General features: G+C 40.0%; 1 protein-coding gene across 2 annotated transcripts in view; it reads right to left on the reverse strand.

Annotated features, from left to right (window-relative positions):
* Window positions 1-11,398: 11,398 nt before the first annotated feature.
* Window positions 11,399-23,910, reverse strand: part of IL31RA (interleukin 31 receptor A) — a 37,198-nt gene continuing 24,686 nt past the window's right edge. For both annotated transcript variants that reach the window (XM_062604272.1, XM_062604273.1), the window contains 6 exons: window positions 22,567-22,668; window positions 21,089-21,235; window positions 18,592-18,732; window positions 17,193-17,286; window positions 15,554-15,632; window positions 11,399-14,738 (listed from right to left, as the gene is read on the reverse strand). In XM_062604272.1, the coding sequence (XP_062460256.1) occupies window positions 14,139-14,738; window positions 15,554-15,632; window positions 17,193-17,286; window positions 18,592-18,732; window positions 21,089-21,235; window positions 22,567-22,668 (1,163 nt within the window). In that variant the 3' untranslated portion in view covers window positions 11,399-14,138. The remainder of the gene's footprint in view (window positions 14,739-15,553; window positions 15,633-17,192; window positions 17,287-18,591; window positions 18,733-21,088; window positions 21,236-22,566; window positions 22,669-23,910) is intronic.

The following is a 23,910-nucleotide window of genomic DNA, read 5'->3' on the forward strand; positions in this document are numbered from 1 at the left end:
TGAAGCGTCTTCTGCACCCCGCACCAGCTGCTCTTCTCCGGCGGCTGCAGGCGAGGTAGATGAGCATTCTCTGCAGTGTTGAAACTAGCAACATCTATTGCTTTTCTTCACATCAAAGCACATTCACTATGGATCCAGTCAACTTACCATGTTTTTTTAACACGCCAGTCTTGTTTACAGTGTCACATTCAGACGGGCACTTTGATACAGCAAGAGGTTGTCTAGGACCCAGCTGCTTTTATTTGTGCTTAAGGAGACTGTCAGGGCTACTGGTAGTGAATATTGCTGTGCCGATATGTGCATCTAGGTGAGTGGAGGCATGGGACAGAGACAGACTGACAAGGAAAGTGCCTTGATGCTGGATTGGATGGCTAGTGAATGTAAACATTAAGTCAGATGTTACTTTGTACTTAAAGTAAGTATGGCTGATTAAGCTACTGGTAATTTGAATGCCAGCTTTAAAGGGCTTGCATACTCCTGCCTGAGGTTAAACTCATAAACTGCTGCGTAAGCTGTCTCTGCATGGAAATGTGTTTTTAATACCAGTACACTATGTTAATTCTTTTGCAAGCTGCATGTTTATTGTCATATAAAGTCTGCTTTCTACAATTTACGTTATGATCAGTTTTGAGTGTCTTTCTCTGTTACCCAGCTGTGCCTGAATGCTGCATTTGTCTAGGACATAATGTACAAAAAGAGACAAAAACAAAATTTCCTACATCCCTTGTGTGCTGGAGTCAGCGTTGTGTAAGGCTGACATAAGCAGTAACCACAGAAGGCAGAGTCTGGGCACTACCTGAATGTGTCCAAAAATCCCATTCTGAGGAACTCTGTGAGGAGCAGGGCATAATGGTGCCTGCTCCCTTGACTAATTTCAAGAAAGAAGTGACCTGGCTTCCTCTGGCATTGCCCTCAGCCGCACCCCGGTTTGGTTCTTCTGTGTCTAATGGGTGGGGGACCCTCACAGGCCCATCATGAACCCATATCTCAGTACTGAAAAGGCACAGTTGGAGCTTCAAAGCATGGTCACACCTGCAGAAGGTTTCAAGGATGGCACCTGAGGGAAGACAGCTTCTGCTTCCTGGCGGAAGTTCTGATCTGGCCCAGAAAGTGGAGGGAGGGAGATGCGTTAGACCAAGTGTCACCTCCAGCACCAAAAATTGTTCCTGTCCCGGCCACAGAACAGTCATCTGTAGGACCCAGTTACCACTCTGGTGTTAAATGCAAACGTAACACTGGACACCTTTTCCAGAATGCTAGTGCACTGTGCAGTCGTTCGCTTATCACTGTTTTACATACACCCCCTGAAGTTCCTATAGGAACATACCTTCCCTGGAGACATTCAAAACCCGCCTGGACACATTCCTGTGTAACATTATCTAGGTGTTCCTGCTCCGGCAGGGGGATTGGACTAGATGATCTTTCGAGGTCCCTTCCAATCTCTAGCATACTGTGATACTGTGATACTGTGATACGGGTTTTCTCTGTCCTCCCCACCTGAGCTCAGCACAGTTGTGCTTCACAATTGCAGGGCAAAGCACATGCAGAAAATGCATCGTTATCACTGCTCACTGCTGCCTCACTGCTGGCAGAGCGAGATTGTTTCCTGTAGTTGTTACAATAAACAAAGGAAATAAGGCTGGACAATGACTTACAGGAATGCCCTGCTTTCCACGGGAAACACGTAACTCTGCAGTGTACTCATCAGCACTCCAGGTTCCTGGGCACAGCCCTCCATCCCAGTTGCTGTGGGGCAGCAGAGCCACTGCAGGGGAGCTGGGTATGTGCCCAGGCATGTGCTAGCCGTGGGGCAGCCAGGGCAGGCGCCGGGCAGCAGCACAGTGCAACAGCTGTGCTGTGACACTGAGGTGGGTCAGGGGCCAGCGGCTGGTGACAGCTCTGCAGGAGCCATCCACCCATGAGCACTCAGCCGGTTTCTGCAGCTGCTGGCACAGCCTCTTATCCTCGGAAAACACTTCAGGGTTGTGCCTGGGACATGCGTTACCTCCAGGATGCCACTGAGCAGCAGACCTATGTGGCAAACCTAACAGGAACTGTTGAGGGAGCACCCTAGTGCTGGGGCTGTGGGCAGGAGCCTGGGCACCATGTGGGACCCATCACGCTGCAGCTCTACCACTCAGAGACACAGCATGTCCCCATGCCTGTACCTCCGGGTGTGTTAGGGGGAGGTCCTGGGCAGCACCACGGCACACTCAGACCACCACAGCCGTAGCAGGACATGGCGGCAGTATGAAGCCTTCTTCGGCAGCTGGTCAGGCTGACTGCTCCAGCCCCAGCTTCCACCCGCAACCAAGTTACTTGTGTATTTTAATGTTTCTTTCATGATGGTTTAGCAAGTCCCTTTGGCTTCTCCCCATCCTCCCTTTGCCAGTAAAAGCTCTGATCCCTGTTCTGTGCTTCCACCACCCCTGGTCCTGATGGGACACTGAGTCCAGACCTGTGAGCAGGCTCAGCACCCATGCTACCAGGCAGGTCAGCCTCCCAGTGCTCTCTGGCCCACTTTTCTGCTGGTCAGGGCCACAGAATAGCCCATCCACGCAAAACAGGCCAGATGACTGGCTCCTCTTCCCTGCGGGCTGACTAATAGGCTGTGATTTGCTAATCAGAAGCCTGTTCTCATGCATTGCTACCGCCTGAATCACGGCACTGCACCATCCAGACAAGTAACCACTACTGACCCTCAGCTGTTACCAATATACATTCCCATGCACTTAGGGAACAAACACAGGGCTCTTGAAGACCATTTCTGAAGCAGACACTTGGCAGCAAAACTCCTCCTGCTTGAACAGAAGCAGTTTCTCCCCCTGCTTAGAGGATATTCAGCACTGGAGAAAGAACATGCATGGGAACATGCACCAAAGAACCACAATGACCGTACTACCACATGCACTGCCTCTCTCTACCACCACTGCAGGACTTGGTCAAGGATGAGGTGAGGGTGCTATTTTCCTTGATGGGGTTAACATTCAAAGCAAGCGCTGACTGCCATTTATTATGAATTAAGTGGAGCTTACCCTGTTTTCAGCCAGAGACACATGAAGAGGCTCCATCCTTCCCTCCCCGTCTTCCTCCAGACAGTTGTCTATAGGAGCACTTGCCAATAGCCTCAGGACAGCGGCAGGTAGGGCACACCTCCTTCAGCAAGTCCCTATTGTGCTCCATTTGCTGCACGTGTTTTTACTCACAAGTTTGCTGAATATCTTCCATCTCTAAGTGAAACTAGTAATACTCTGTGTCTGTGTCAGAAAGCCTTTTCATTCTACTTATTAATATAAATCAATGGCATTTAGATAGATGGATACACATGTGTAAATGAAAGCAAAGTGAATCATTATCTAAGTATGAAAAATAGAGGAACTCATGTCAGCCTTTAAAATTTGCCTGAATGCAATGCAGGCAGAAGGTCAGGCTCCTTTAGAGTGCAACATGTAGAGTAATATAAATAAAAACATCAACATAGAAACACCAAAACCAAACAAACACTGCCAGAGCACAACCTCCTTTAAAAGCAGAGAAACTGAGACTATTCACAAAAGCTGGAGTGAATAGAGGTACCTCACACCATGTGCGTTTCTGTCCATAGGGAAACTCAGGTTAGCCAGCCCTATCACTGAATTAAAAAATCAGTCTTTACAAGAGTAAACCTGAGCAGTGGGAGCAGAACAACCACAGGCTGGAGACAATGTGTTCAAGAGCTTATCTGAGGACCTGGCAACAAAAACCATTCACAAAGCAAGCAGGCTCACATAGGGAGTTTCCCTGGATGCCCACGCTCCTACCCCGTATTAGATGCAGCGTTGCCAGCTTGCTTTCACTGGGAAGTGAGCTACCTCATTCCTACCTTAAACTGAGAGCAGGAACATTGGCCACATCTGCAGACTAGCAGACGTGCTGGTAAACCCAGGGCTTAGGTAATTTCACAGCAACTTGTTTGGTAGTTTTGCATTGAGACATTCACCCAATGGCACAAGGAAATTATATGTCCCTCAGGACACAGGGCTGGGGGAGTGGGAATGCACAGGGAGGGTGAAGAGAGATGGGAACATAGATAGGGTCATGTCTACTGAAGACCAAGCGTCTCCTCTCCCTTACACACCCAGTATATCAGGAGATACAGTGCACAGGTTACATCCAGGATCATCCTTTACTTCATAAGGGCAGTACTTACGGACAGAGACCCAGGCCTGTGTGCCGGAAGAAAGGTGAAAATTAACAGAAACTAAATTCCTGTGTGTCCATTTTCACCCAAAATGATTCAATGCCCCCCTACTCCCTTCCTCTCACACCTCAGACAGCATGAAACTTTGTTAGGCTCATAAACTGCAGATACCCTTCATCAGAAGTGTAAAAGCAATTAAACTCTTCTGGAAATAAAGGCAAAAGCAGAAGAGAGATGCAAAACTTGAGGCCTATTCACAAGCCAGCTATGAAACTGCAAAAATCACCGGAGGTGAAAGTAAATGCAGGAAGCATGTTTGAAGGAGCTGGAAGCTCATGGGAGAGAGAAGAAGCAAAGGCAGCACGCCATGAAGGCAGCTGGATATAAGCGTTTCTGCTAATTATGAAAAAGTTTTACATTAAAAGCAAAGATGCTTTCCCCTGCTCTTTGATTCTTCCCGTGGCCAGAAGCTTTTCAAACACATTTTGTAAATAAAAGCACCTGTAGCTCATAAAATATTTACTCCAGGAAAAATTCCTGCCCCTAAGAGAAGAAAAAAACAAACAGGAAAAGAAAACAAACCCTAAACCCCCTCCCAGCTTGGCATGCTGTGCTCATGTGGCAGAGTTAAGGGTAAGAAGAGATTTCTTGCATTCTCTTACATTAGGACACGATTTGCCACAGTACCATTTTAGAAAGCCTTCCAAGCTCCTTTCTTTTTTCTATTTTTTTCAGAATAAAGTGGTTGGTTTAGTTCTAAGTGGGCACCCCTGAGCATTTACCCTGTTGATAATCTTATGCTCATTGTTTCTGACATCCCTGGATACTATAGCATAACCTTTCCATGATTATGAAACATGGAAATTCTTCACCAAATTCCATTAGACATACAGTTGCTCATGTAATGGTGAAAATTCTGGGTAAGTTACCCTCAGGTAGGTCAGCACTGCACTCTGAGGACAGCAATGTCAGACCCAGGAAATATAAATCAGGCTGCTTTTCCAAGAAATAAGTACTCACATCAAAATTTCAGTTTTATTGAGTTAGAATGCCGAAATTTAGATAACATATAAGTTGGCTCAGCAGGCTTTCAGCAGTGATTATGTACTTGTAGATCATCAGTGTAGGGCTTAACAATGCCTAAAACCCAAGACAATCTAAGAGGTTGATAAAAATGCTTATGGTAGACATACAGACTTGAAAGTGTTGACCTCATTACTGAGTAGGACTAGTCAGTGTTAAAGCAGCACTTTTGAAATATCGAACAGTGCATTACAACATGGTTTCTTTGACTGCTTGAACTGGGAAACACAGTTTAGATGTACCATTCTGTTACTAAGCACCTACTGGGTTGCAGCAACTCTCCCAGCATGCATATCCTGCTGCACATGAGCAGCAGGGGAACCCTCTGCACTCTGTGTGCTCCAAAGCTCACCCGAATAACCAGGATAGCTCAGGGCCCTGGGAACAGTCATTATTTGGCTGTAGTTAGTGCAGCTCAGGGCAGCCAGTGTGCTGGAGCACTGATCTCTCAGATAGATACTTGACTGGTCCCCTTTCCATCTGGGGCAGTGTTTTCTACAGATGTGTTGGGTTTTGAGAGCTAAACAAAATACAGGATAGGAGTGGGCAGCGTGAAACAACCACTCCATCTACTTTTCAACTATGCTGTTACAAAAAGAGATAGGAGAACAAATTTACACCATACATACACACATCTGTTTCTGTTCGTGCTTTGATATTCTACTAAAAAAAAACCTTGTTTCACAGAAGAATATTTTAGTCAAACATCTCTTCCAGCTTTTGCATTGTTCATGTTCGTGTTCAGATAGAACAGCAGTTTGAACTAAACAGTGAGGTGGCAATGAAATGATGATTTACCCTTGGAAAAAAAGAGCAAACAAAATAATCATAGACAAGCCCAGGAAAAGAGCAGGCAAATTAATCCCAGTTCACTAGAATAATTACATTTTTGCCAAATAGTGAAAAAATAATTTCTGGTAAGTAGGAACACTGTGAAGAAAATTGAAAATAAAATGCATTAAAACGTATTTTGATCAGAGCCTCCCTCCTACAGTTATAAGACTGGAAGCACAACATGTACACAAAAAAGGCACAGTTCATCTTTTGTGATGAATATGCCTGATAAACATTATGACTAAGAGCAGTTCATTCTACAAAAAGAATACTTAATGTTCTTCCATCGGCCTCATTTGCAAATGTCACCCTTTGTATACAGGACAAAACAATTACTTTAGGTATGCTCTGTGTTCTAGCCAGAGGGAGCACATTTTCTGATAAATCGCCCTCCTACCAACACGTCGTAAGACCACTGTATATTCTATTTCTGTCTTGCCAGAAGGCAGAAGAGGTTGCCAGTAACAACTACCTCAAACTGCAGTAAAATCAATATGGCAAACATTAACACAGAACAGCAAAACAAAGCTTTCACTATCTTTGCAGTAGGTCTGAAACCAGAGCAAGCCATTCAGAACACTATTTCAAACTACTACATATTTCACTTGTTTACAAGCAAGCTGTTTATGATCTCAAATCATTTATGATAGACAAGGGTCTGTGTGTTACTTACAAGTGACCTTTGGTAGAGCATCTTACCTGAATATTTCAGAATAGCTGCTGGTAAAATATAAAGCTATTGAATAAATATTCACAAGTTACCTCTTATAATGCTAAGAAGCATGAATTTGTTATTAAAACCACTGTTTCATGTGATCACTTTCAGAATTGCATTGATTGCTATGTAACTTCTCAAAAGTTATGCTGATGAATCTTCAGTATTTAGTATTTTGACAAGAAGATTAACAAAGTTAAAACATTCCAACATAATACCTGAAGCCCATTATAACAGCACCCTCTCACTCAAATTCATCAAGGGAGAGTTCACAATTACTGAAATAGTGTTTCAGAGTGATTCATCGTTTTTCCTTGTAATATTTTTAATCTCTGACAGCATAAGGCCAAAGGATTTGGAACCATTCAGCTGAAAAAAACTACCTGCTGAAACGTCACTGGCATGACCACATCACATCACGTGCACCACAATTCATATGAAGCTGCAGGCAGCATGATCTCTGGTATTTGTTCTGCCCAGCATTTCAGTGTCATTTTGAAAGGTGTGAAACATAGCCTGACATTAATACTCTGAGATCTTTGTGCCTGCGGAGATCTGTTTGCATTATCCACAAGACTTGCCTATCACAGCTGCAATCATCAGGCATTTAAAGTTACGATCTTACAATTGATCATACAATCTGTACCATGACAGCACTGGAAGATACACCTACGCCATCAGTGTAGTTCTGGACTTGAGCCTGCCTGTGTTTCAAGCTTCTTGATCATAGAGACTACTTAAGTGCTGGTTTGCACTGAGCTGCAAATGGAAGGAGCTAGCTACCACCTCACATCAGATCTTGGATGAGAAAGCAATGCACACACTGCCACCAGGAGTGTCAGTGTAAAAGCACAGGAAAAATAATTAGTAAAAACACAAATCAGGATTTCTGGTCAAGGGCCAAGGCTCTTAGGATAGATTCTAAGCATATCATGAAACAGAAGATCCCAGCAGAGAAGCAGCTTGCAATCTTATCTGTGCTGATGAATAAGGCTGAGAAGCAATATAAATTGCATAAACAACTTCCGTCTCTGCAGGTTTTCCTGTACAACTTAGATTAATTATGATATCACACTGTGTCTGGGCCCAGGCACACATGTACACACATGCTCAGATGCACACAAACACTGCAATACGCAGTTTCTCAGAGGAATCAATGTGTTTACAGAGATGATACACATCTGCATAACTGCATCACTTCTGCTGAAGCTACACCAACTTGAAAGTCTACTTTCTGAGGATGCTCTGATTGTACAAGCTCTAAAAGAAGCAAACAATGAAGGTAACATTTGATCTATCCTTACCTGTGAATGTCCAATACACTGTAAAAACCATACAGTGGACAGGAACAGCACAATATGCTTCCCATTTTGTACATAAATTTGTTCTCACAACAAGGATGCTTAAGTTTTCTCATGCAGACCAGTCTGGTGAAGACAGGCAAATATGCATAACGTGTGGTAACGCTGAACACACCTTCATGTAGGGAGACAACAAAGGGGCTGGGGGGGGAACCGAAGTGCCCATGTAAGTCATATAAGACTAGCTGGAAAGAAGCTCAGAACAAGCAAGAAATGTAATCTGTTTCCCAGGGCAGACAGGAACTGAGAACTTAATGAGATCTGAAATTTCATCCACACAACAGAGTGGAGTATGTCTGGAATGCACCCTACAGACTCATAGAATCATTTATGTTTGAAAAGACCCTTAAGATCATTGAGTCCAACCACAAAACTGCCAAGTTTACAGCTAAACCATGTCCCCAAATGCCACATTTACGTGTCTTTTAAATCCCTCCAGGGATGGTGACTCAACAACATCCCTGGGCAGCCTCTTTCAATGCTTGACAAATATTTTGGTGAAGAATTTTTTCCTGTTGTACAACTGATTTCCTCTCATCCTATCATTTGTTACTTGGGAGAAGAGACTGACCCCCACCTCACTACAACCTCCTTGCAGTAGTTGTAGAGAGCAATAACGTCCCCCCTGAGCCTTCTCTTTGCCAGACTGAACACCCTCAGGTCCCTCAGCTGTTCCCCATCACACTTGTGCTCCAGACCCTTCACCAGCTCTGTTCCCCTTCTCTGGACCCCCTCCAGCACCTCAATGTCTCTCTTGCAGTGAGGGGCCCAGAACTGAACACAGGATTCGAGGTGCAGCCTCACCAGTGCCCAGTAAAGGGGGGTGATCACTGTCCTGGCCCTGCTGGCCACACTGTTGCTGGTACAGGCCAGGATGCTGTTGGCCTCTTGGCTGCCTGGGCACAAGCTGGATCATGTTCAGCTCCACCAATCTGCACCCCGAGGTCCTTTTCCAAAGAGCATCTTTCCAGCCAGTCTGCCCCAAGCCTGTAGCACTGCATGGGGTTGTGGCCCAAGTGCAGAACCCAGCACTGAGCTTGTTGAACCTCATGCAATTGGCCTTGCACCATCAATGCCGTGTGTCCAGATCCCTCTGCAGAACCTTCCTACCCTCCCCCAGCAGATCAGTGCTAGTACCCAGCTTTGTGTCATCTCCAAATTCACTGTGAGTTTACTCAATCCCCTCATCCAGGTCACTGATAAACAGAATTGGCTCCAGTACTGAACCCTGGGAAACACCACTTGCGACTGGCTGTCACCTGGATATAATTCCATTCACCAGAACTCTTCAGGCCTGCCCATCAATCCAGGCTTTTTTCCCAGTGAAAGGTACACCTTTTGAAGCCATGAGCAGCTTCTTTGTCCAGGAGAATGCTGTGGGAGATGGTGTCAAGGGCATTTGTGAAGCCTGGGTAGAAAACATCCACAGCCTTTCCCTTATCCTCTAAGCACATTAACTTGTGATAGGAGATCAGGTTGGTCAAGCAGGACCTGCCTTTCCTAACCCCGTGCTGACTGGGCCTGATCAGCTGTTTGTGCTGTACTGGTTGTGCCGTGTGATGGCACTCAGGATGATCTGCTCCATAACCTTCCCTGGCACCAGGGCCAGCTTGACAGGCCTGCAGGTCCCCAGATCCTCTTCCGGCCCCTCTTGTAACTGGGAGTCACATTTGTTAACCTCCAGCCAACTGGGACCTCCCTGGTTAGCCAGGACTGCTGATACATGGTGGGAAGTGGCTGGGTGAGCACTTCCCTCAGTCCCTCGTGTGGATCCCATCTGGCTCCCTGGACTCGTGTGTCTAAGTTGTGTGGCAGGTTGATGGCCATTTCCCTTGGATTATGGGGGCTTCATTGTGCTCCCTGTCCCTGTTTTCCAGCTCAGAGGGCTGGGTACCCAGAGAACAACTGGTCTTACTGTTAAAAGCTCAGGCAAAGGAGGCATTAAGTACCTCAGCCTTTTCTTCATCATTTCTCACTGCTTCTGCCTGCATCCAATAAAGGATGGGGATTTTTCTCAGCCCTCCTTCTGTTGATAATGTACCTGTACAAACATTTTTAATTGTCTTTTTTGGCAACAGCCAGGTTCAGTTCTAGTTGGTCTTTGGCCTTTCCAGTTTTCTCCCTTCATAACCTCATGACATCCTTGTAGTTCTCCTGAGCTGCCTGTTCCTTCTTCCAAAGGTTAACATCTTTTTTTCCCTGACTCCCAGCCAAAGCTCTCTGTTCTGCCAGGCTGGTCTTCCCCATCAGCTTATCTTTCAAGCTCCTGCACCTTGAAGATTTCCTTTTTAAAGAATGTCCAGCCTTCCTGTACTCCTTCACACATCTCGCAATGTTAAATCTCAAAGCAACATACAAACACAAAGCCTGTGCCATCAATGTGAGAAACTGGTAAAAAGGAATTGTAACAGGTGTATTGAAATGACTGCAAAGGTGACATGAGCCCATTTGCTAAGCCGAGTCACACACACACACTCTGCACAGATTAGGTCTCTGCTGCATGCAAACATTTACCTTTGCTACACAAGACACAGACTTGGACTAGCAATACAACTCTTCTGAGTAAGTTCTAGCCAATAACATCTATCTTGAGAAGTTATCAACTATCTCAGAAAGAAAGATCTATTTATGATATATCACCCTTTCAGGAACGGGAGAAGACAACATGTTACCTGCAGTATTAAGACAAACACTAAATAGCACCACCTAGGCCAGACCCTTGCCAGTCCATCTGCAGCTGCTGCTCGGCAGCAGCCACATCATCTTTGGAGGAGCATGCACTGGCCAAGAAAGCGCTAACTGGAGGAAGAAAGCTTCCTTCTCTTCACTGCACCAACAATGAATATATCTTTTTCTCCCTATTTGGGCAATTGTAAAGGGCATGAGGAACACAGAAATACCATAGGTTATGTGGTTTGGAAAATCTGACTGTGAGAGGTCACTCTGCTATATCAAAGAACTGTGGGATTCCTGTTCAAAGAATTCAAAATTCTGGGGAGTTAAAGGTAAGTTCAGGTAACAAAGACTGAACATTTAAATTAGCTGAAAATATGAAAAACGTGACCTATGAATTCTTTGCAAGGCATAAGCCTTAATGTCAGAAATGAGTAATTGGTGTCATACTCAGAGAATGAAATGACAACTGTGAAGATGCATCAATGTCATCCTGAAAATATTCACAAGCTGATCTCTGTTAGCCTTGCAAAGACCAACACACCTGAGAGATTAATTTTCTGCATTTTAATGAAGGATAGAAATGCAAGGTTTTCAGATCAGTGATGGTAAATGAAATGAAATCTAGGAAGACTACTCTCTGGGAATAATGACACCAAGTGTTCTATTAAAAACAGTATCAGAAATGTTAAAGTATTGTAACATCCAACCTGTCACTGCCAGCTGACATTGTAAAATACCCTATGCCCAAATACCCAATCTATTTGTGGACCCCTCTCAAAATACGATCACTTTTCTAAATGAATATGAAAATCTAAGATGTCTAAATGTTGTATCCAGTATAAACAGATAAAAACCTTTCCATGTATTCTCAGTTTTATTTCCTCATGGTTCACAGCATTAGTTTGAAAGACAAACTGTAAAAGGTCAGAAACAGTACAACTGAATTCAAAACAAACCAAGTCCAAGAAGGTGGCATTCCAAAGTACAGGCAAAAGGCAGCCCTCATTTCCAAGATAAACCAAGACCATTCATTACATTACTCTTTTTCAGAGAAAATAACAGGCAAGGAAATGAGAAGTGAGGAGAGAAATGCAGAACAGCAAAAGAGAAGGAAATAAAGTGGGATGGAGAAGCAGATTATTACTTGCTCTGCAGTAATACAGTAATAGAAGCTAAGAGGTGTTACAGGGAGATCCTACTCTCCCTGTAACCATCCAGTAAGAACCTCTCCTTTCAAATGATTCCCTTAAAGGTTGCATTATCTTTTACCTGATTCAATCATGCAACTCAAGAGTATGCAGCTTTCATACAGCTGCTATTCAATTCCTACACAGGCCTCAAAATATCTCCATTTTTAAATCTCGTGGTATTAAAACAAATGCTAATATTTAAAGGGGGAAACCTGTTGTGACTGAGTTAGTGATTTCTGAACCCTAGGAAATGGCAGTGTAGCTATGAGTGAGAAGTCTGGAAGTGAGTGAAACAGCAGGAGCATTGACCCAACCAACGCCATGTCCCACACGCTTTTCAGAGCATGACTTATCCAAGTAAGCAAGGGCTTTCAAGAACAAGCTTATATATTTATGAGTTGGCTTATAGCACCGTGGTTGGCGAAGTGATCCAACAGACTTGAGGCATAAGGAGTGGAAATCAGTGTTGCTGTACAAGGAACACTTGCAGTTATTGTTTTCTCATCCTTCCTTGGAAACTAAACAAACAATGATACATGTAAAATCAGCTTCCGAACTATAGATGAAAAGCCTAAACGCAAACTTCACCCTGTCTTTCCCAACACAATGCAAGTAATAGCCAGTTCATTCAGGATAAGGCTCAGCCTCCCCATTCATGCTGGACGTGTCTTTCCATTCTCCCACTCTTTTTCCTGTGCAGAAAGGAAAGGCCTTCTATTCCTATTCACATTTGTTTTTCCTTTTTCTATCCCCATGACTCCTGTATCTGTTTCACCCCTAAAGAAGTATTATTATGTGCAAATAAGACTGGTGACATCAAGCCTTTAAATGCTGTGAAAATGAAGTCTTAAAATGGCTATATGTCACACGTGTTATGCTGAACATCCCCTTTTGCCACATTTTACCTAGAGATGACTCTCCATCTCTATTTTTTTAAAAAACCTGTCATTTAACACAGTAAATATTTTTATAAGAATTTTACAGCAATATCCTCTTTCCTGCTGAAAAAATAAAAACAATTAGTGTGATGGGAGTTTTCTGCTTAATTGCTGCGGTATAGTGTGGAAACTACAAGAAGGATTATGATTTATCAAAATCATAAAATAAATGACAGACTTACAGCCTTCATGTCGAAATCTCTACTCCTAAACCAAAGGTTATCTGGTGATATTTTGTAGAGGTAGTGTTTCTTCAATACCTCCCAGAAAAATAATTTCCTAAGTATAAGCTCAGTGCTTATCCCAGCACAAGACGCTGTATTTAGCTGAATTTTTTCAATTCAAACTATCAAAACCTCAACTGTGAAACAGTTTTAATCTGGGGGAAATTAGAGGTGAAGGGGCAAAAAGATAACAAGACACCCTCCAGTAAACAGAGTTTTAAAAGGCAGGAAACAACAGGAGAGACAAAAGCAGCACAAAATGTAACACAAGAAAGGGAAGGAAGAAACAAAGCCAGCATAACACTACCTGTTCCAAAATGCACATACGTCAACAGCATATACAGAACAAATATCCTCTCATTAAAGAGGAGAAACTAGGAGCCAAACCACCAATTCAGGAGTTAGGATGCATAAAGGCAATTATCAAAAGCTACCATACAACAAAATATAAAACAATTGAGGGAAATAAGAACAGGAAAATAGTTCTACTCTGTGTAACTTAAGGAAGAATTTGGGTCTGTTCAAGAACTGGCTGTGTTCAAGTCAGTCCACGTCTCCCTAGAAGAGCTCAGCCATGAGAACTGGAAATCAGTGAGCTGCCTGCACTGCCAGATGCTCCCACAGTAAAGATGAGTTTGTTTCAGCAAATTCATATGGGAGAACTAAGAAGAAATAAGAAAAGGCACTTCCTTTGCCTCTCAACTGGCACAGTTATTTGGTAAAAAACAACCAACCAAACAAACAAAACCCTCTCCAAACCAAAAAGTGAACCTTCATGGGTATAAACACAGGGCAAAAAATTACTTAACAGCTGTCCAAGGGAAGTTGTTTTCACCCAAATTAACTGAGACCAGCCAGGTTAGAACACACATACACATGCGAGTAGCAGTGCCCAATTATGTTCTAAGAGGAATTTACAAAGGAAAGTTTCTTCATGCTAATGAGCTGTGTCCAGCCCAAACATGTCCACTGTTATGTAGGCCTGTCCAGCGACATTTTGGTGAAAAGAAGGTAAAACAGTTGACTGACTTTTGGGTTCATTCTTACTGTGTTCTGGCAAGCTGTCAGAACTAAGAAATTCTCTAGTTTTAACAGAATTTTTAAGGTATGGATTGAACAGTGCTTTTTCACTGAAATCTTTCAGCTTTAAAACTTCATGATCATTTTCTTCATTTTTAATTGAGGTCTGTTGAGGAGATCCACATACACCATCTTCCAGCTTTTCTATGCATTGGATTTCTTTCACTGGTATCAAGGCTGAATGTGTTTGACTTCTGATATCTTGATCAGTAATTACATAAGGCATGGATGGTGAAAAACATTTAGCAACTTCATTTTCTTTATTATACAGTATCTTTTTATCTCTGTTAACCATGCCTTTTATATTAGTATCAGTACATGCAGAAACATGGTTTTCACAATTCATTAGTAGTGATCCTTCCTGGCTGTCTTCAGGAAAACAATGTTCCAAAACGCTTATGTCTTCAAAGTCTATGGTTTTAGCCTCAGTTGTTACTCCCTTCAAAAATGAATTATTCTGTCAGTACGAAGAGATAAATTGGAAAATTATATGGGGATAGATCATGTATTAGTTTATTTTTTCAATACATAAAATATTGCCATTTGAACTCTGCTCAACTCAATTTTAAAAGTGCATTAATAGAAGACTTCATTTGCATTTCACCTGGGATGCAGTTATATGTGAATAAGTACTAAAAATGACAATGTTATCCTGTCCATTCGTTAAACATTTTCATATTATATTTTTTGTGCTCAGTAAAATAAGGAGTTTCAAATGAAGGCTCAGAAGTAGGCTTGGGCTGTCTTTTCCAATTTAACCATCAATTTTTGAGACAAAAGTTTAAATCCCATTCTCCATAGATTACACTTTCTATGTAACCCTGATCAACTTCATTCAAATAAACATTAAAACTTTATTTAGGAATAAATATCCAACAATAAATAAGACAGAAATATTTGTATTATAATATACCAAATCTTATCATATGACCCTGCATTTTTTGTGGAAAAGGGAGGAGGTACCCTGGGGTGGGAATCTGACTAGGTAGACTCAATAAACTGAGCAAATTTAATTGACTTTATTTAATAAATCATGTCCACTCATCACTTTATAACTTCAAAACACTATTTCCCATTATCATGTAAGAATTAAATGAATTTACTTTATAAAGATGCATCTGTTCTATCAGTTTGAAATTCAGTTAAGAGCTCTCCATAGCACTTAAACAGGAAAATGAAACTCAACAGGATTTTTTATTTAGTCATAAAAAGTCAAAGATTGACTTATCTCCACTTGAACCCTTTTTTAATAAATGAAATTGCAATAATTACCATAGATGCATCAAGAGGCCATTCAACTGCAATGCTCTCTGCAGGATTGGGTATATCAGGCCAGCAAGCCTTTTTAAACCTATCATTGAGAAAGGAATTTTAGTCAAATGACAAAAGAAATAGATTACTAAAAATAAAACTAACAAATCTCCAGAAATTCCCGACACTGCTAAAATATCAAACTTTTACAAAGGAAGTCTCCCCTGTATTAACACAATCTTTTCTTTTTCACTACAATAGTTTTCCCTCGCATTAATTTCTATTTCAAAAGGTATCAGCAAGTAAAACTTTTGGGTCACAGAGACATGACATAAAGATTACTACTGCACAAAGGTAATTTTATTTCATTATATAGTAGATCAAATACTACCATGCCAAAACAAGGCTGTATACAAAATCTGTTATGACTATATTTCAGTGTAGTTCTTTATGGAAAAGCCAATTCAAGTAAGCTTTGCTCTAGGATAGTGTCCCTAGCACTACACCATATTAGAGCTACTCTGAGTTCTTAGGTTAACAGCAGATAAATGATGCTGACACTGCAGCTTGTAACTGTCCAACGGACTAGTAAACAGGAAAGAAATTAATCACTCATTGACTCTAGATGTATGTGTAACTGAATGAGAACAAGGCCATAGCTTGACTTTTCATATTGATATGAATATACATATACACAAGAATATTAACACTCGAATACATCTCAAATTGTTCTCCAGAATCAAAACATAGTTTCTTACTACTGTAAAAATTCAGAATACACAACACAGTTGAATATGTAAAACAGCTGGAAGTTATGCTTACTACTTCAGCTATGCTTGTTACCTGATGTTTTGCATGGCCACAATCTTGGTTCCAGTATCTTAGAACACCCCAAAATAGTGTAGATTTTCAACTTTCTTATTAAGCTTCATCCAAAGAACCATTCACTTTTCATGCTAAAGAAAAGCACAACTTATAACCTTAACTAATCCTGTTATAGCATCCCATGCTCTTAGGAAGCAATTTTAAATTTGGCATGGAACACCTGCAATAGCATACTAAAGGGTTATGAATCAGGTATAGACAGGGATCCATACCAATGGATCAAACATCCAAATGTTTCATTTGAGGTGATGTAATTTCTAGTTTCTTCATGACTTCTTTACGGTTCAGGGTAAGTGTCACAAACTAACAAAAGTAACACCAATGTAGTTAAGTTAAGCAATAGAGGTTATGTGACGTGCTCTAGTGGTGTACTAGGAGATGTACTATGAGGACCTGGAAAACTGTATTTTGGCGTTACTAATTCTTCACTAATTAGTTTGAAGTATGTTCCCCTCACTTGGTTGACCATGGAACTGCAAATGGCATACAGCATTTTCCATAAATTGATACAGGTGGTATGTAAATCTGCTTCTCCTATTTTTTTTTTTTTTCTGATTTACTGCACTTTCTAAAAGTTTGTATTTACTTTTGGACTATAGAAGTTACAAGATAACTTGTATGCTTAGTTCTTTGTTACTCCAATTGTTTATTTTCTTAATTTGACATCGGTTTGGAACCAAAAAAAAATCATTTATATATATATATAAAAATTTGCCTTTTACAAGTTAAAATTAACTGATTGCATTCAGTTTTAGAAGGTAGAAAACGTACTCACGCATGTTTTTTCAAAATGTATGTTATCCAAAAGCCTAGCAGAACCAACATGCTTAATCCAACAGGCAGAGCAATGAAAATAACATCTTCCTGATCTTTAGAGGAGAGAGGGAAAAGAAAACCCAACACCACAGATGTTTATAATTTCTTCAAGTATTGCCTTAAGATAGCTAACGGCCAACATCCAAGACACCTAATTACACAGTTCTAAAATGCTATGAAAAACTAGCCAAAACTATTCAGAATACTGTATGGTACTCATTGCACAATTTTTAAAAGGTGAGTATTTTTAATCCAACCTGTCACTGAGGCAGAAAAGCTGCTCATAATGAGACTTGTCAGGATATCTCAGGAACAGATATATTGAATTTTAAAATTTCCTTCATTTAACAGAATCACACAATAATTCATATTGGAGGGGATATCTACAGGTCATCTCATCCAACTTTGAAATCAGAATCAGGTTGCTTAGGGTCATACCAAGCCAATCTTTGAAAGTCACCTAGAATTAAGAGTCTACACCCCTCCAGGTACCTGTTGGTTTAGAACCACCTAAAAATGCCATATAGTGCCACTTCTACCCATCACTACAAAATAAATAGTAAATTCAATGCAGGAAGTAGGTTTTGAATACACAAAATACTGCACAGATTTCTAAGCTGGCTTCCAAGAACCTACTAGAGGTAAATACTGACAGCAATAGAGACCAGACCTCAGCATAGTCTACCTTACTTTGCATTTTACTAGAAAACTAGCAGATGACTTTTCAGACAAAAAATAAATCAGCTTTGAATCCCATAAAAAGTTTAGGGATAATTCATGCACTTTTTTACATTTCAGTTTGGCCACCACCATGAAAATACATGTACTGGAAGCATTCTTCCAGAAGTAGAAGTGAGGAACCATCTGAACCCATGGGCATCATACCAACCTCCACAGTAAATATGTCTAGAAAATTTAAGAGATTATCCCCCCATGCACAATGGCCACATCCTGTGCATTCATTTACTACTTAAATTTACAAAGAAGAAGAAATGCAACGCAATGCCCCGCTATTCTAAATCTAGTATCTCAGATGGAAATGACTGTTTTTAATCAAACTGTTAGGTACGCCATCACTCAACTGACAGCATGACAGATCCCACAAACATCCATAGTATTCCACAGCTTTACTGAAAACAAGATTTTAGGGGTCTGATTTCTAATCCTGAGGTTTTATTCTGTGAGATGATCAGTGAAACTGAGTTAAATTCAGCTAGTGTTGGTAATTCTTCCTTGTTTCGTTAAACACTAATATAAAAAAAAAAAAATTAACAAATGCCTAAAACAAAAATATTCTATAATTCTTACTCCCAAACCTGTTTTTAAAATAGTCATAACTAACCAGGAATATTACTTACTGAATTTCAAAGTCTTGAAGGTTTTTGGCTCTCCACTGGTTCCACCAGCTTCATTGCTTGCCGTGATATAGACAGTATATTGGGTATTAGCCTGTAAGGACTTCAGTTTGTATTGCAGAACATCAGAGTTCACTGTTTCATCTTTTTAGGAGAAGATTTATGACAATAAACACACAAAATAGTATTATATCAGGGAACCGTACACTTATTTAGCTTCTTTTACAGTGATACAAAGTATTTTACACATAACTTGAAATACAAAGCAACCTTATCAGTCCTCTGAGAAAAATTACTAAACTATGTTTATCAATGACACTTAAAAGTTTCAAGAAAAAAAAGTAAATGATATATACTTTTAAAAATAAATACACATTTTTTTTTCTGATATTAAAGACAAGGCAAATTATGGTCTCCTGTAGTTTATCACTGAAAACAGTGCTTTTAGAACTTTATATCCTGGGACCTATGCTCAGAAATTAAGAACTTCTTAAAGTAGTTTCTGCAGCTCATTAAATTTAACCATACTTCTAGGACATGTATTTAGACATTGATCATCCAAAAGGATGCAATTTATCAGCTCTGGGTTATCACCCCAAGAATATCAGAGGAAAGCCAAAATCAACAGGATTTTTTTTTCCAAGTTTCAAACGCTTTTCTGAATAGAACTCAAAACTTGCAATACTTTCTCCATTACTGGAACTAGTATGATGTGCTTCACTTTCCAATTCTTTTAAGCAGGGCATATGTCATAACATTCTATGTGTACAAACAGTATTAAAAGCATGTTCATATTATGACATCTAAATCACTGAAGTTCTATTCTTATCAAAAAGATGTGACATCAGAGAAGAACCTCAAAAAACACCAGTACAGTAAGGTTTTGCCATTTAAATTTAAGAGGTTTGGGTTGTTGTTTAAAACTAAATTCCTAAAGAAACTAATCTGAACCCCTAAAGAGGGCAGAAGTCTGCATTACTAAGCAGAAGTAATACAGATATACATGGCTTCATAACATGACGCTGAACGTCTTAAGGATAACCTTGCACAAACCAGTCAACATTAAATTACTCAGAAACTAACTGGCAGGAAAAGTTGATTGCAGAAGACTGAATCTGACAAAAATAACGAGCTTCCTCTTTCTAATTCAAAATTTACCAAGAATACTCTTGCCCTGGCTCCAAACTGGATACCCAGAAGCAACTGAAGACATCAAAAGACTTGTAAGTTTGATATCTTTTTTCAAAAAATATTGTTATGTATCTGCTAACAGTGATGTCTAAAAAAAGGAGGAAAATGGACCATTTCTGAAGTACTGAATGATCCAACAGCATTCTTCATAAAATATACAGGAAGAACAAATTCAGGTCACCAAACACCTCTCATAAAAAATTCTGCTGAGATTTAGGCTAAGGAAATTCTGAATAGATAGGAATATACTGACACCTGGCATGGATGCTATACTTGAGTTCGGAGATTAAGAATATGCTCAAAAAGTTATGCAGCTTCCAGAGCAGAAAAGCAATACCAAGCACACAAAATCAAGCACATTTGAAAAAAATAATCTAAAAACTATGTCCAAAGAAACTATTTCTTGGCAGTACATTTTAGCTTCTTGACTATCATTTGCTGGCTTGCTTTTATTATAGAACTGACTGTAAAAAGCATTATTATTGGAAAATTTCCACCATACTTCCAGAAGCTTAGGGCCTGGGAGAGGCATCCTTCCAAGGACATTCATGGAACTTTTAAATTCACTGAACCCTCACGAGGTTCAAATTCATGAATGTGCACAGGATCTACAACTCTTCAGTATATTTTAGCTCCATTTTAGCTTCTCTACTACTGTCATTACTTTCTCCATTAGCTTCACAGGTGTGCCATGGTGGATGAGAGAGCTGAAGGTGAAGGGAGACTAGTACTTATGTAAAAGGTAAAAACAGCAAGTATCTGACAAATAATACTCTCCAATTTGGCAAACTCCTGAAAATCTGATTTTTATTTTTTTTTTTTACTGTTAATGGATAACAATTTGCAAAAAGCCTCTCACTTTCCACACTGGTCTGGAAATGGAAGAGGAATGATAATGTTGCCATACACTGACTACATTTATCGCATGGAGATCTATCAGATTTGCATCTGAGAAGCAGAAAGGACAATATGGTCAACAGTCATGGCCGTAGTACCATGGGTAGTACAACACTAACAGTAAAAATGATGGGGGGCCAAGCAGTGCTGTACAAAATAAATTCAGAGCAAAGAAACTGAGGAAGAACACAATATGTGTAGTATTAAAGCAGGGACTATTCACTAGAATATTCATTTCAATTAAACCTAAAAAAAAATAAATTAGCCTTTATGTAAGCCACATTTTAATACCAGTATTTTCAGACATATTTATAACATGCAATAAGTGTGCTAATAACTATGAAAATAATTATCTTCAGACAGCAGACTGTCATAACCCTGTTGAAAGAATTGGTGCTTAGTGTATACTTACTCAATTCTTTTCCATCTTCAGGTTTATAAAATATTGTATAGTTACTGATAAATCCATTTCTTTTATCCTTTGAAATCTCGTTCCATTTTATTGTAACTTCATTTTTGCCTGGAATGCCTGTGTCAGCCACAGGTCCTTCTGATGGCTCTACACAGAAGCATTATAGATTAAAAACACTCAGTAGTAAAATAGCCTAAGTACTACAGTGTTATCCATCTGTGTTATTTCACACATACCAGTAACATTAGCAGCAACCCATGTACAAGTAAATGTGTCAACGATCTGATATAGCCCTTAACTTTTTTCATCTTCTTTAATGTGTGATTTTTTTCTGATAATACTTCTTTTCATCTGTCCTAGCGTTTGCATAGTTCTCAGTGTTACTGCATCTGAATACCTTGAGACCATTAAAAGGCTCTATCCTCACAACATCACAGACTGATCAAGAGGTAAAACATCCTTATGCACTCAGAAGGAACTCAACTGCAAGGTCACTATGTACGCAAGATGTCTCTGGCTGAGCTGAGATTCAGCTGAGATGTCCAGCACCCCCAGTTTTTGTCCATGACATTAGACGAAGTCTACGTATACAATACAGCCTCACGCATTGCTTGTAACTTCAAAGCAAGAGTTCTCTGTCCTTCAGTTTTAAAACAAGTACCTTCCTTTCCATTCTCTGACAACCTTTAGTAATGTCACAGGTCCCTATACACAGGAAAGCACTTAAAACATAGTTCTAATCAAGCATGAAATACTCTATTACCTTCTCCTAGTAATTAACGCCTTTTAGGGGTGCCTTGTACTATGTGTGCATGCACACTTACACAGACCTATATATGCACATGCACAGAAATTGACATTTTCACCTGAAATCTTAAAATTACCTGTAAACTACATTCTTACCGCTGGCTGTATAAATCACTGAATTCACATTAAACTTTTACAAATAAAGAAGCCTTCCGCACACACAATCATTCAGAGTTTCTACCCAAACTGCAAACATCATGGCTTCTTACCAAGTTTTATGTGCAGAACTGTAAGTATTTTGGTTTTGTTGTTTTTTTTTTAAAGCAAGCTTTTCAAACCATCATTTTATTCCATGAGTAGAACTGCATCATATATTAGGACTGATAAATGCAGCCAAGCATTAAAATCAAGTCTAATTATATACCTAAATAATCTGTAATATTTAAGAGATAGCCAGTTTAAAATGTTTCCAAGTGCTTTGTATACAGTATGTGAACTTTACAACAAATGAGTGGATTGCAAGCAGCATGAGTATCACAAGATACATGTGTTTTACTGAACAATTCAGTAGCTGATCTATGAACAGAAATCAGGAAGCCTGATTCCTGGCTTTTTTTCAGCATCTGTATCTCTCCTTCAGTAAGGCCAGTTCCAAATTACTCAAAGCTAATACCCCCCGAGAAACAGACCAAAACACACATTTCACAACATTATTAGTTTAAAATACATACTTTTCTGTTGAATGTAAGTTTGTATGGAATATGGAGCTGCTACTTTATTTCCATAGAGAGGATACACTGAGATGTTATAGCACACAAATGGTTTAAAGTTTTCTGTAAACAAAAAGAAGGAAGGTTGAAATACAGTTCTCTGTGCAAGATTAACACAATGAACAGAGTAAATTATAGCACAGTTCTAAATACATTGTTACAGACCTCTATTTTCCTTCAACATTTTAGCAAGCACAATGCATATTTATTGCCTAAAGTGCCCATTACTGTCCTTAACAGAATTTTATTTAGTAGTATTCATAAGAGCACTTGGTTTCTGACTTATTTTTCAACTAGAAATTTGAATGAGTAATTATACTCCAGCATTATTCAGCTTCTCTATAGGAAGCAAAGTCATCTTGTAACAGTCTAAGGTTTTGGATGTTTTTTCTTTTCAAATAACCAGTATAAAATGATGCTTCCAGGAGTATTTTTAATTTCACATATATTTAAGTTAACTGCTTTGCAGAGTAAAGTTTTGTCTCATGCATCAAACAGCTAAAAAAGGCACAATGGAGCCCCAGCTCTTAACTCTACGTTGATGTTCCAGTTATGCCAACCGCAGATACGTCTCTAAGCAGCTTGACTCAGAAGTACAATTGTACAAGTGAAATGTCTGCTGTATAATTTTATATGTTTTATATATTTCAAGACATAGTTTGAGCTTCTGGAAATGAAGTTTTGAACTCTGAACAATCCAGCAGCCAAGTAATCGACAGAGTGCAGCCCTACTTACAAGAAACTCTCATCAACTCTGAGAGGACACATCTGCAGCATTACACCCCATGGGATGATAGTGTAAAGGATTTCCTAAACTGTTCATCCTCAAGCTCTGTAACTTGTTCAGTGAGAATACAGCTATCAACAGATGCCTGCATTGTATCAATTCGCTGATACTTTTTCAGTCCCTGATACCTATTACAGCCCAGCAGAAGCTATGATGGTCCGCATATCATCCTTAAGATAATTTTACAAAAGAATGCCAGAACTAGGCCTGATTAAGAGTAATCTGAATTTGCCTTGAAATTTCTAATGTGACTTGTGCTTAGGGTAAACAAAGATCTCCTAATAATGCTGAGGAGGAAAGCTGGGGGTTTTATATATTGAGAACAGCCATAAACAGTGTTTACTCCTCACAGTAAATTGCTGAATTGCACACTTTTCAGCATATGACTCAACTAGCCCATCTCAGTTCAATGTGTAATTAACTGCTGTTGAATTTGCTTCAAGCAGATTTTTGTTTGATTTGTTTTACTGTAGCATAAAACCAGTATTTAAATCACTGTTGTCTAAGTCTGTAAGACA

This window comes from Pezoporus occidentalis, unplaced genomic scaffold (assembly GCF_034315485.1).
Source record: "Pezoporus occidentalis ecotype Australia unplaced genomic scaffold, CSIRO_AGI_Poc_V1 ctg85, whole genome shotgun sequence".
In the NCBI taxonomy this organism is placed as follows: domain Eukaryota; kingdom Metazoa; phylum Chordata; class Aves; order Psittaciformes; family Psittacidae; genus Pezoporus; species Pezoporus occidentalis.